At 51.9% G+C, this 12,477-nt stretch overlaps 1 protein-coding gene across 1 annotated transcript in view; it reads left to right on the forward strand.

The window, feature by feature from the left end:
• LOC144097637 (uncharacterized) overlaps positions 1 to 12,175 on the forward strand; it is a 149,874-nt gene extending 137,699 nt beyond the window's left edge. Inside the window, exon 6 of the mRNA XM_077630290.1 lies at positions 9,000 to 12,175. Within this exon, the coding sequence (XP_077486416.1) occupies positions 9,000 to 9,374 (375 nt within the window). The 3' untranslated portion in view covers positions 9,375 to 12,175. The remainder of the gene's footprint in view (positions 1 to 8,999) is intronic.
• Positions 12,176 to 12,477: the final 302 nt, after the last annotated feature.

A 12,477-nucleotide genomic window follows, 5' to 3' on the forward strand; every position in this document is an offset into this window, starting at 1 on the left:
CTTGCCAATAATAACTATCGGTTCGGAAATCTCGTCGCGGATAGTGTGCCGCGACTTCCACAATGCATAAACACCCGCCTTCGTACGCATCATATATTTTTTGCCAGTCCCCTTGAGACCTCACGGCGTGTACGGCGTCGTGCCGCGTGCTCGAGTCCCGGGCGTCGGCGGCCGCCGCGACAGGGCTCTCGGGTTGCAGCCGCGGTTCGAGCGAGTTTCGGAGGGCATAAAGGGCCGGCGCCGCGCCCCCGCTGGCGCGCAGCCGTTGTCGCTGCAGCCTGTAGACGTAACCATCGGGCTGCCGTGTCGCGCGCTACTCCCCGAGATGAGCGAAACCTGCTGTCACTCGTGAACCCTCTTCACACGCTGCCGACGACTGAGTGGAACCGCGCACTGCGAGAGGACCAAAGACGAATGGAGCTTGATAGGGTAGAACGTTTTGCCAATTGGTGTAGCGACATATTAAAAAAAAAAAAAAACTTAGCGCACAATAACACAGGACGGGAGGGTGTGTTTGCGTGTTTCTCCCTCCCGTTCTGTGTTTTTCTGCGCAAAGTTTGTTTTTTTTTAAAGACGAATGACTTTCGGTCCCTTCTTAGGAAACTTCACAGGCGCGAATCGACATTTTAATTATCCACATGCATCTTGCTAGTTGGACGTCTGTTGAGATTAGGCTCGCTGCACAATTAAAACAGATGGTCGAATCGTGTACATTTATTATGCGCCATACTAGTCGTGAAGAAAGGTACACAGCGGCGGCACATTTAGTTGAGGCGAAACTTAACCTCAATGAAGTTTGAAACGATTAAGTAAACAAGCTATAGCCTCAGTGTTGTTGACCACACAGTTTGTGGGTACATAATAGCATATCTTTGTTGATTTCCACCTAGCCGTCCACACGTCGACGTTTGTGATAATCTCTAAGCGAACTTGAATTCATACAGCTTCGAACAGTAATCATGCTAGTCATGGCCGCGTTACGGTTGGCCAGGAATGAGCCGCAGCACTGGAACGCTTTGTTACGCACCCTTTCTGAGTCCAAACTTCATCCACGGATGAAAGTTTCGCGCAGCCCTCGTCCTACTTTCTTCACAGCGAGGTGGTGCCCCAACGCGCGTGCGACCGAAGCTCCTATATATGACTTCACACGACCGCTTCTTTCGTGCACCCCAAGCCGGGAACGCGTCTGCATATATGCATAGTGTTCACACCTGTCACGATGCGTCTTCTTAGACGGTACAGACCTCACTCGCTATATGCCCCGCGGAATATACCGGGTGCCTCACAACTCGTTCAACCCGCATTACTAAGCTCTAAATCACCGTGCATAACCGCGAAGATTCCCGTGCCGCACAAAAGGACCAGCGTGTCCGTCTAGTCTCGTGCCACCGTCGAGAACGGCCCACTCGGCATTCAAGAGCGACGCTCCACAAAAGGGCCCGCAAAGTGGCGACCGCTCAGAACCCAAGGACGCGACCTGTCGCCCTGGACAAACCCCGTCCTTCTCCCTTTCTGTCCGCCGCGTCTCGTGTGCATGCACCGGGACGAGGAAGAAGAAGACCCGAGCGGAACAGCCGAGCAGCCTGCATTTGTGACAACAAACGCAGCTCACGCCAAACCGCTTACGCGCGTTGGGACAAGGGGGCCTGCTGACTGGCAGTCCAGACAGCCTGAAGAGGTTGGCCGTTATTTCACGACGGTACCGCGCAAAAGGGTTGCAAATATTTGCCTTGGGGGCGGGAGGGGGGGCTCCCTGAATGGGGCAAGCAAGCAGTTGTGCTCCCTTCCCCGCGCAGTGGTTTCCCTGCCGCCTTCCCCCCTTCGTGTGGCTTCCCAGCGGGACACTCGCGGACGAGGGCTTGGCGAAAAGGGCCAAGTGAAAGTGGCGGGGGTGGGCGGGAGGGGGGCTGACACAGCCGGTGTTCGGCGGTGACGGCGGCAGCCTGCGGAGAAACCAGTTTGCCCCCGATGTTTGTGTTTATTGATGGGCGTTCGCAGCGAGAGAGCGGTGTGCGTGTGCGGACGGGCGGCAAACGGCAGACGCGCGTCTTCTCTCCTGCGGACTCTCGGCAGTTGTTCCCTCTTTCTTCTTCTTGGGCCATCATCCAGAGCTCTGTCTCCTCCCGTGTTCGTGTGTCCCTGACGGAGTGGTGGTCGCTGGAAGCCAACCGCGGTGGTAGCGAGGAGGCTTGGAAGGACAGTATGTGTGTCTCGGAGCGCGTTTTAAAAGGGTCGCCCCCTCTGGGCCCTTCTACTCTTGGTCGGGAGGATGAGACCCGGGTTACGGGGAAAGCAACTAACAGCTCCTCGGCGAGAGGGACACGCATCGGAGCACGCGGACAGAGCTTGTTTCCGCGGCCTGTGCCAAACCGTTTCTTTGGTCTTTTTTTTTTTTCGCGGGCTGGAAGTGGTGACTGCGCCGGGCGCCAGCCGTCAAAACGGATGGGCAGCGCGCGGCGGCGACGGAGCAGAGGTCTTGCAGTAACGCTCGTCCCCTCTCGCTCGTCCTCATCTGCCGTTGGCGACACCGTAGAGGGAGCTGCTGCTGCTTCTTCTCCTGGTGCTGCCGAGCACTCTCGCTTTGTCCGCCCCCGGTGGCTGGAAATGATGTTGGCCTGCGTCCGCCGTGCTGCCCAGTCTCCTCCCTCCCCTGTTTCTTCGTATTCTAAAGTATAGAAAGGCCTTCTTAGGTCGGCTGACGGAAGACGGCCGCCGCAGCCTCTTCTGTGGCGAGCGCACAGATTGACAACTTGTTCGCCGACCGTCGCAGCCTTACCGTCCGAGCGGGGTGGGGAGACTGGCGCCTGGCTTTCTTCGAAGGAGCAAGCGTTTCGTCCCGCACTGCGCGAAGAATAGAAGGAACCGGGCGTCATCTGCAAATTGCTCTCTTCTTTGCGGATAAGCCCCCAGAACTGTCCTTCAAGAAGGCTGTCCCGCCTTTCCCTACCACTCAGTGTGTGTGTGTGTGTGTGTGTGTGTGTGTGTGTGTGTGTGTGTGTGTGTGTGTGTGTGTGTGTGTGTGTGTGTGTGTGTGTGTGTGTGTGTGTGTGTGTGTGTGGCACTATCCAGTAGTCAGTGTTTTTTATTTGTGCGAAGGAACAAAAATGAAAATCCTAGGGTCATATGTTTTCGTCACTCGCGCTGTTCTCGCTCTTACAGAAAACTAAGAACTGCTTATTGTGCTAAAAAATGCAGGCTTCAGCTTGTGGTGTACTTAAATTTGTGTTCTTATCAGGGGCAGATTAACACGTCACTCCTGGAGGGAGTGGTTTGGGTGCGGTCTCATTTGAACTATGTATTTCTTGGACATTTTTCTTCGAACCAATGAGCTTCAGCATAGTTTTCCTGTGTAAAATTTCTCGCTTGGATGTTTGGGGAGTGAGGTTCCCCACCTCCTCTCCATCTTAATTTTGCCCTAGTTCTTGTCGGAGGGAGGCAGTCACGGGCTACCGCAGTGTATAAAACAGAAGCGGGAAGGTCCTTATTAGGGCTCTGCGGTCGAGTTTGCGTATATTGTCAGTCGCGCGAGCTTAGGGAGCTGTACGTATGTTAGGTGCAAAAGAAGATAACGGATATAGCTCTCGCGACAGGACGAGAAGTGACGACACTGCTGTGGATGTACGTAGCAGCATGCACGTATGCGCTCGGTGTGATAAGCGAGAACATTATTTTCATAAACTCATCAACAGGAATATTCCCTGTTCATCTTGAATTCCCTAAGTTATGCGACGCACTGTTTAAAGAGGCGTCGCACACACACCCCATATTAGTCCACCGAGGAAATATTTGCTTCAGCATGACATTATCTCCCTCTCCGCAACAGGCGGCCTCTGCCCGGATGAAGGCAAACATGTCAGCGCGCTGATCAAATAACTCCCTTCGAGCAGCAGGGTGCTTCGCATGCCAGCTGTCGGCTTCTCCCGTTCCCCACTATTAGCAGCCGTGATTTCTCACGCCATACAACGCTTAAGAGAATACCGCGTCGTCGCTCGGGCATTTTGCCTGCTACACGTTCTCTCATTATTTAGCTCCATCTTAAAACTTTCAAATATTTTTTTTTCTTCCACTGCGAGCGGCGACGTTGCCCAGGTATCTGCTCATTTGCACTTTCGCCCCGTAGTTAAAAGAGCTCAGCCACACCCAGATTCTCTCGCTCCGTGCACGACTACCTTTTCGTTTTGTTTTTATCTTAGAATAGGGCTGAGGCAAGTGTCTCTGTGAGAAACCGCGCAGGGACATAATTACATCCAACAGGGGTGTTTGGTCCACTCAGTGGGAACCTGCTGGAAGCATCTTTGGAACGAGTATATATAGGTGCGAGCTTTTCTCCCAAGCATGGGCGTTCCGGGCAAGGGCGAATCGGTCGCCTTCGCTTTTGTTTCTCCTTAAACTTTACTTTTTTTTTTAGCTCTGGCAAAATAACACCCTGCGTATGCAGCCAGGCCCTCCCTTGCGCAGCGGCACACCTCCCCTTGCAACTTCTTTCGGGCCAGCCCCAGAAAACGACTGCTCACGCCTCGCCGTGGCCTAATGACATTGCTGCTGCGCGGTGCTGTTTCTGCAGCCTATAACGAGGCACCGAAAGAAAACGTGTCGATAACTAGTTCAAGCCGCCGCATGCGGTCTAGATGTAGAGCAGTGCAGCTGTCACGCTGTGCATAGCAGCTTTCTTAATAGCGCTTTCTACGAGTGCGCTCTGTTTCGGAGCTAGTGATGACTCATCTATGCTTACCACCGACGTGGGCTCGTATTTGGTTACTATTAATTTCCCGACTGACACTTTTGCCCTCTGTCGTTGGCAGCTGCTGCCTGTGACGTCACAACAGAGCTAATAGCCAGCAGGCAGTGTCGTTCTCTAGTACACTGATCAAAGCAGAACCTGATCAGTGGTCTCTCTCTCTCTCTCTCTCTCACACACACACACACACACACACACACACACACACACACACACACACACACACACACACACACACACACACACACACACACACACACACACACACACACACACACATGGAGCGGGGAGAGGAGCGGTGGTTAGAAAATACGGCCCACAAGAGCACGTTTAAATCGAGCATGACAGCGACAGACAAAACCGGCATTTAGGGAGCGCGATTAGACATTCTAACTGTTGTAGTCGTTACCGTAAGGTCTGATATCTTGATAGAAGCGACCGTATCAGTGGCACTAACTGCTGTTGGTTTAGCAAACCGTCGAATTTCCGCCACGTAATGTGTGAGAAGTCCTGCCATGCAAAAATGCACTGCAATTTTTTTGGTCGCGCCTACATACTATCAGGCAGAATAGAGAACAATTAATGAATTCCTGTTTCTGCCTTCGACGTCAATCCTTAAACGAGGAAAAATTAGGCAGGAATGAACTTGTAAGAGTCTTCATTCATGGCTGCGTTGTCACGATGATCAAGGATTGCATTCATATTATCTCTATTTTTTCGGCTCGTCTGTTTTCGCCACCTGCTTTCGCCTGCTGGAAGGCCGAGCAGCATACTACCCAAAACTCCGCGTCGATTCAAGGAAACGTTGCAGACGACTTCCTTTTGACCCAAAACGATGACGACAGGCTCGTTTCGCCTTCCTAAAGCAGATGGCGTTCCTGAACCGCCCTACACAAACCTATTCGATCACGGTCACCGAGCCTCCGCGTATTTCAGCAACATGGCACAGGCGGCCACCATTGTCTACCATTTTGACACACATAAGCTCTAAGGTTTCTTTCTATTTCACACAACAAGGGTTCCGATTGTTTTTTCCCGACCTGTACAGAGGCAGGGGACAGAGTGGAAAGGGGGACAATGTGGGGCGGGGGTATCAGAATGCGTGAGGTTGTTGTCCGTGCGGGAACGGCTCTTGTTATACACATATAGCGCGTTGGCCGTGCATGTCGCTTGTGTGCATCGGCGAGCATATTGCTGCTGAATTTTCTCATGCACCCCCCTCCCCTCGTACCACACAAACTCACACTATGCATAAGCGTGCGCAAAGTCCTCTGCCCCCCCCCCCCCCCCCATGCACACACACATGCCCACCTCCCCCCCCATCCTATTACTCGTGTACACTGTTCTGTCTGCGCTGCGAGGAGCACGCCTCACGGTAATCGAGCTCCAACACAGCGACAGGCTTATGCGATACACGCTTGGAGGTTACTCCGCCGGTCCGGCAACCAGCAACATCGGCCTGATGGCGCCAGACGGGATACAATGGCAAGCCTTGTGAAGGAGGCCCGCACGGTAGCGGTCGCGGCGCTACTCTGTGGCGACGGCGAAAAAAATGCCTCTTCGAGCCCCGCATCCACCATTCCATCCAGCTCCGGAATTGCGGCCTTTTCCGGGAACCACGCTGGCAGCGAGGGTGCGATGACGTAGACGACAGCCATTAACCGGGCCGTGAATGCTCCTTTTTTTCTCTCTCTCTCTTGGTCTATACGGGGTTGCAGTCATCCGTGGAAGGGGGACAAATGTCGGACGCTGAGCACCTTCCCGCTTACGTGCTTCGGGGACGTGCGAGTTTGGTGCATCGTGTCAGTGGGGTACTCGCGACGGTTGGGAAGGAGGCAGTAGAAATTGCGGCAGATCTGTTATTCGATCTCGGTATATAGCGCTCAAGTGCTGCCTCGAAACCATTTGCCGCGGAGGGGTTTATAATTCACTGTTAATGAAGCAGGTTCCCAATGGCGTTACTAGAGATGCTGCAGCGTTACCACTACGTGAACATGTGGTGAAGAACACAGGGCTAGTGGTAGTCCCGAGTTGACTAAGAAAGTCTTTACTGCTCAGTATTTGCTGCCTCACTGGTTTCTATAGGACTCGGGCCTGTTCCGTTGACCATAGCGACCATAGTCTCTCTGACTGGGAGGCTAGGGCAAGTTTTAATTCGATTGGGCAGAAAAGCTAAAGATCCTGTGCTGCTGTCTGCATAAAGCGTGACAAAAGATCGGCGCGAGGCAGTTGTTGCGAGTACTATTATATACAACGTGATGATGATATCGCGGCCATGCCCTTTTCAACGAGCGGACACCTGATAGGAAGGTGCATGTGGAATCTGCGCGCCATCTACCGGTAATGAACAAAAACAATTCCAGTCGGGAACGGCGCCATGTCCGCGCCAGGTGTATTCCTAAACGCTTAGCTAGAATGTTATCTTATTCTGCTCACAAAAAAAAAAAACACTCACTCAGCCATGCATGAACAGAACTAGATAATGGGAGTTGGAGTTGAGAACAGAGGCTTTTTATATCTGACTTAAAAGATTGCAGGTTGTTCCACTGTTGGGCTAAAAGAATATACTTTCGTTTAAAGGCGACAATTTCCTGTCACAAGCAGTTCCATGGTAAACGTCAACACGCTTACCCGCAGTTTCTTCCTTGACTGTCCATTTTTTTTATAATTGGTAATGTACTTTGCGTTGTCTCTTTTTCCTTTCTTATACATCTCTGCAGATTGATGTGCGTTTAACTGATTATCTCATTTTTTGCATTGGTCATGTACCTTGCGTTCTGTCTTTTTCTTATACATCTCTCTTGATTGATGTTGTCGATAGATTTACCCTTTACCAGCACCTGGTACAAACCCGTCTTGGTAATGCAGTGCGCACAAAGACAATTTAAAAGTATGTTGGGCCGAAAGGAAATACTTTATAGCAACCCAAATCTCGTGATTTCGCTTTCAGATAGCTGCTCTGTTTTGCTACTGTCCTGCGCCGTGACTCGAGAATTCCGAGAATTGGGGCTCTGAAATCTGTGTGTGGTCTTTTCCCGCGAACATTTTGCTCTTCAACAACGCTCTCCGAAATCTTCGCCAAGAGCCACTGCTAAGACTCATCTGCACTGGCGCTCCCCACGAACATACAATGGTCGCTAAAAGAAAGCAAATATTCTGAAATTTTTACAAGGCTAGCCATGCGAATCATCGGTCTGCGTAACAAAGACCCCAAAAAGCACCGCCGGCGGCTCACGCAGAAAGGGCTGCCCCTCATTGAAATTCAGCTCTGGCGCCACGGAAGACGCCTCCCCCCTCCTACTTCTCCGCATTGCTGCGTCTTAGCTGGGGAGAAGTGAAAATAGTCTCGACGCAGAGACAATGTGGCTCCGCGTTACGCTCCAAAGAGAAAGAGGCAGGTTTTCTCGTCGGGGGTCTTTGCTGTCCGTCGGCGACAGGGTTCTCACATGCTGCGCGCGCCGACTGGTCCCACACCGCGAGTGCAGTGCATGCCTGTAGCGCTCGCGCGGCATCCGTTCCCATGAGTACGCACAGTCCGCCGCCCCCGGTGTGTGTGCGTGTGTGTATTAGGCGGCTCCCTGCCTGTTGCTTTCTGCGGCCGAAGCGATGACGACGACGACCCGATCGTAAATTGGCTTCCTTGCGCGGCCTTGAATTCGTTCCCTGGCCGCATCCCCCGGCCTTTCCGGAGGCGAACGACTGCAGCTTCCTCGCGTGTTAGCGCCGGTATACGCCTGAGCGTTATTTTATTTTTATGTGCTTTTTTAGGCACGGCATCGTTTGCACAAAGCGAAACCTAATGGGTGCATCGTCCGTGACACTGGGATTACCTCCGGATCGCTCTCTTTACTTTAATAAGCGTTCACTTCGGAGACGCTCAGCTACACTGCAACGTTTGCATTGCAACGACAAGGAATGTAACAGTAATGCTAGTGGTTACTGCCGTTTGGCGACGTTGCTTTTCTGTGCAGTTTTTCCGAGCACCGCGGGTGGTTGTCGCTGGCCATAGACAGCATTTGTGACAGTATATGGCCCATGGGCATGGATTCTAATCCTTGTAGATGGGCTCCTGTAACACGCGTCCTCAGTTTCGGAGGGCCAGGGTTTCCCTTACCTCCAAGAGATTTGGAACGCTGGTGGTGCTTAACCAACGAAACATGCAGCAGGGCCACAGACGCAGAAACCGTTCGACTCTTTACTTTTGACAAAAGCTGTACATTATTGACGATGTGGCGGTGCTTAACGTCTCGCGTCTGCGCAGGTGAACCGGCCGCTGACAATGAAGAAGGAGGGCATCCAGACGCGGAACCGCAAGCTGTCCTCCAAGAGCAAGAAGAAGAAGGGCGGCGCCGCGGGCCTGGCCATGGCGTTGCCGGACTGCATCAAGCCGCTGGACAAGGGCTTCTCGAGCTTTTCGCCCGCGGGCCACCAGTTCGCCTCGTCCATGTCCATGACCATGAACCACTACATGCACCAGGGCAACATGAACATGCCCATCTCCATGGGCGGCACCTTCGTCACCTCGCCGCCCATGCACATGACCTCCGCCACGGGCCTGTCCAGTCTGGGCCTGGGCCCTTCCACCGCGGGCCTCGGCCTGGCCGCCTCCAACAGTATGGTGGGCGCGATGGCCTAGCAGCAGCAGCGCCACCCGTCGTGTCGTGACTCTGAAGGCAGCAGCAGCGTCGCCGGCGCCACGTGCAAGAAGAACTGTCCGCCGTGAGGCGACGACAGACCGACCCCTCACGTACACGCACTGTGAAAGCGAACGCTTTTTGGGACCCGTCGTGACAACCTGTACATACATATACGAAGACGACGGAACGACGCATGGAGCAGGACTGGACATCATGACACACAGAGAGAGATAAAGAGCTATAGTATATAATCTAATCTATCTTTCATCACAAAGTACGTACTGCTGCGGCATATGCGTGTGTGTGTACGTGCGTGTGCGTGCGTGCCTTCTGCCGCCCAAGCTCAGCGCGGAGTGACGTTTCTTCGAGTGGACAACTGAGGTGGACAGACCGAACGCGAGGGGCTCCCACGGACAGTGCACGCCTGTACAACAGCGGCGGGCACCGCCGACGGACTGCGCCGTTTGTTTACAATGTGTAGTGCATTATTTCGGCGCTCAGTGCGCATTGTGTGTGCGCGGTGTCCAGTTTCTAGCGAGAGGCAAGCGCCGGCTCTATGCGCGCTACGGTGCCCTGGCGTTACGCGCCTCTGACGTAAGATCAGTCAGCGACATACATCTTTGTTGCTGCTCTTTGTGTTCTGAGTGGTTTGGCGTGGGCACAGAGAGGCACCTTCAAATGCCCTGCGTAACTACTTACTTGAGGGCTTCTCAAAAGCGGCACAACATTATCAGCAACAAATTCATGCATACAAATGAGCACCTATTGTGACATCAGCGAATTCTCGTCGCGGGCGGGTACATTTTTCTCAAAATTGTGTAACGGTATGCTTAGTTGCCTTTGGATCCTCCGTGCAAGGCCATATTAATGCTCATCGCTGTGATGCACTTGAGGTGTGAAGCACTCTGGCGGCAACACATTCAAGCCGCCATGTGCTCACGTGTAACTCACAAATCACATGTTTCAAACCACTGAATATGTATTGGAACCACGCTTGCAGGCTATATAATAACCTCGACAAAAAAGTTAAAACTTGCTGCCTCAAGAAGTGCAGGGCATCTCTGTCCAAATGTGCGCATCCCCTTGTGCTCGCGCCGAAGCGCGTCTACCGTCACCGCGAAGAACGGCCGACACTTCTTTACAGGACGCAGCGTGTGTGATCTACTTACACACGTATCGCGCGCGCTCTCTCTCTGTAAGCGGTGTATTCCCACTACAGTGAAAGCCTTCGCCGCGGAGGTGGCAGTTTCGTGACGTGCGATTCTAACCACACATGCGCAGAGAAATGAGAAGTAAGCTTGCTGCTGCAGTCCGCCATCGGGAGCCATCAAGCACGCCCGTCCTGGGAGCACCCCTCATGTGCACACTCACGCACACTGTAGTGATCACCAGCCCCAAGTCTGATCACATGCACGGGCACATTCGGCCACGAGCAGCAGCACACAAACACACACGTTGGCCTCCACTTTTGGACCGCAGTCAGTGTCCCGCCACTGGGAACTCTATATAATAGAGATTGTCGAAGCGTTTTGTGTTATATGTTCGCACGAGCGACTTTTTTTTCCTCTTGTCGAAGGAAGGCGCCCGAAACAAGTTCATTTTTCTTTTCTGTCTTGTACTTCATTTAGTCCAAGCGTTTGTGAACGCGCTTAAACGAGTCTTGTTTCTTGTTAATTCGTACAAAATATAATTGAGGCGAAAGGAAGCTACGGCTGTGGAATACTGCGCCCTAGACCTGTGAATTTTTTGCTGATCTCTCAAAGAACCGCGACCTTACATGTCGGTATTGTGGCGTTTGTCCAGTGCAATCTGTTTTTTTTTTGTGTGTGCTTAAAGCAGCACTATGTCCCATGAGGCTGCTGATCTTACGTTGAAAATTGTTTTTGCCCAGATTATGAAACATGCGCCCAATTACAAGAAAGGGGTACTAATGAGCAGTTGAAGCTATTTAAAAGTGATTTTAAACAACTATTGTATTGGATGCCTTATAACAAACGTTAGATGTCCTAATTCACCAGGAAGCAGCGCTACTTAAATATTCTAAATAAACGTTAACCCAGGGCTACAGAATTTACGTCAAGTTCAAAATTTTACCCGTCTCTGGGCTTACTTTCAACGTCTCGTACGCATCCTTAAACGGCGTAAAGAAGCCCCAAATCCTCCGCTGCTCGCCAACAGTGATCTGAAGACGGTGAAAAGACGACGTCACTATCAATCTGATAAATGGAAGGCCTGAAAAACTGTTGCAGAAACAGGCATTCTCGTAAAAGCAAGTTATTCTAGTTTGACCACCTATCTCGGACAGTTTTAGCAAAAGTAAGAAAAAACAAAAAAATGTGGCAATATAAACGCTGTTTTACATGCTGGCAGCCTCCCCTGAGGACTTTTTGAAAACCACCTCAAGCCGGCGCTAGTACTGGGAGGTCTATAAGAGGCAGATCAAACAAAAATGCCATTTCGGTCCGCCTTCAATACTGTGTTCAAAGATTTGTTATAGTTCAGTGACTTTAGAGGTGTAGTTATTTAAGTCCTTTTTGCGGTCACTGTGGCCGGTGGTCGTCCGAGAGACCATCGTGGGTGGAAAAGAAAAAAAAATTGCGAGGATGTTTCTTTTTTTTTTCGTGTATGCGAGTGTGTGCGTGTGTGAGAGAAAGAGACGCTGTGTACATATTTCACAATGAGAACGGACGCCATAAAGTCGCCGACCTGTCGAAGCGTGGCGGAACTTGAGTTATCGCGCTCCGCCTGCACCTCATGACTGGAAATAAACAAGACCAGGTGCTATGAAAAAAAGCAACACATGCAATCTCTGTCTCGTGTCTTCGTTCCATTCCCCCCCCCCCCCCCCCCCTCGGCAGCCTACGTCAACAACAAGCAGTCGGGGACCCAAGCGCATACGCGGCACCATTCCAAGCCCTGTCGCGTATTGTGGACTCCCGTTAATTCGAACTCGCTTAATACGAGCATCCGTTTTTTTTTTCGAACTGACGTTTTACTACCACCGACGTCAAGTGTATTTAAATAGCTCCGCTTTGTTTGAAATTTGCATGATGAGAGGAGATATTTGGTTGACTTCGTGTGTTAGAATTATGGGCAGTCTGC

The sequence above is a fragment of the Amblyomma americanum genome, chromosome 7 (genome assembly GCF_052857255.1).
Source record: "Amblyomma americanum isolate KBUSLIRL-KWMA chromosome 7, ASM5285725v1, whole genome shotgun sequence".
Lineage (NCBI taxonomy): Eukaryota > Metazoa > Arthropoda > Arachnida > Ixodida > Ixodidae > Amblyomma > Amblyomma americanum.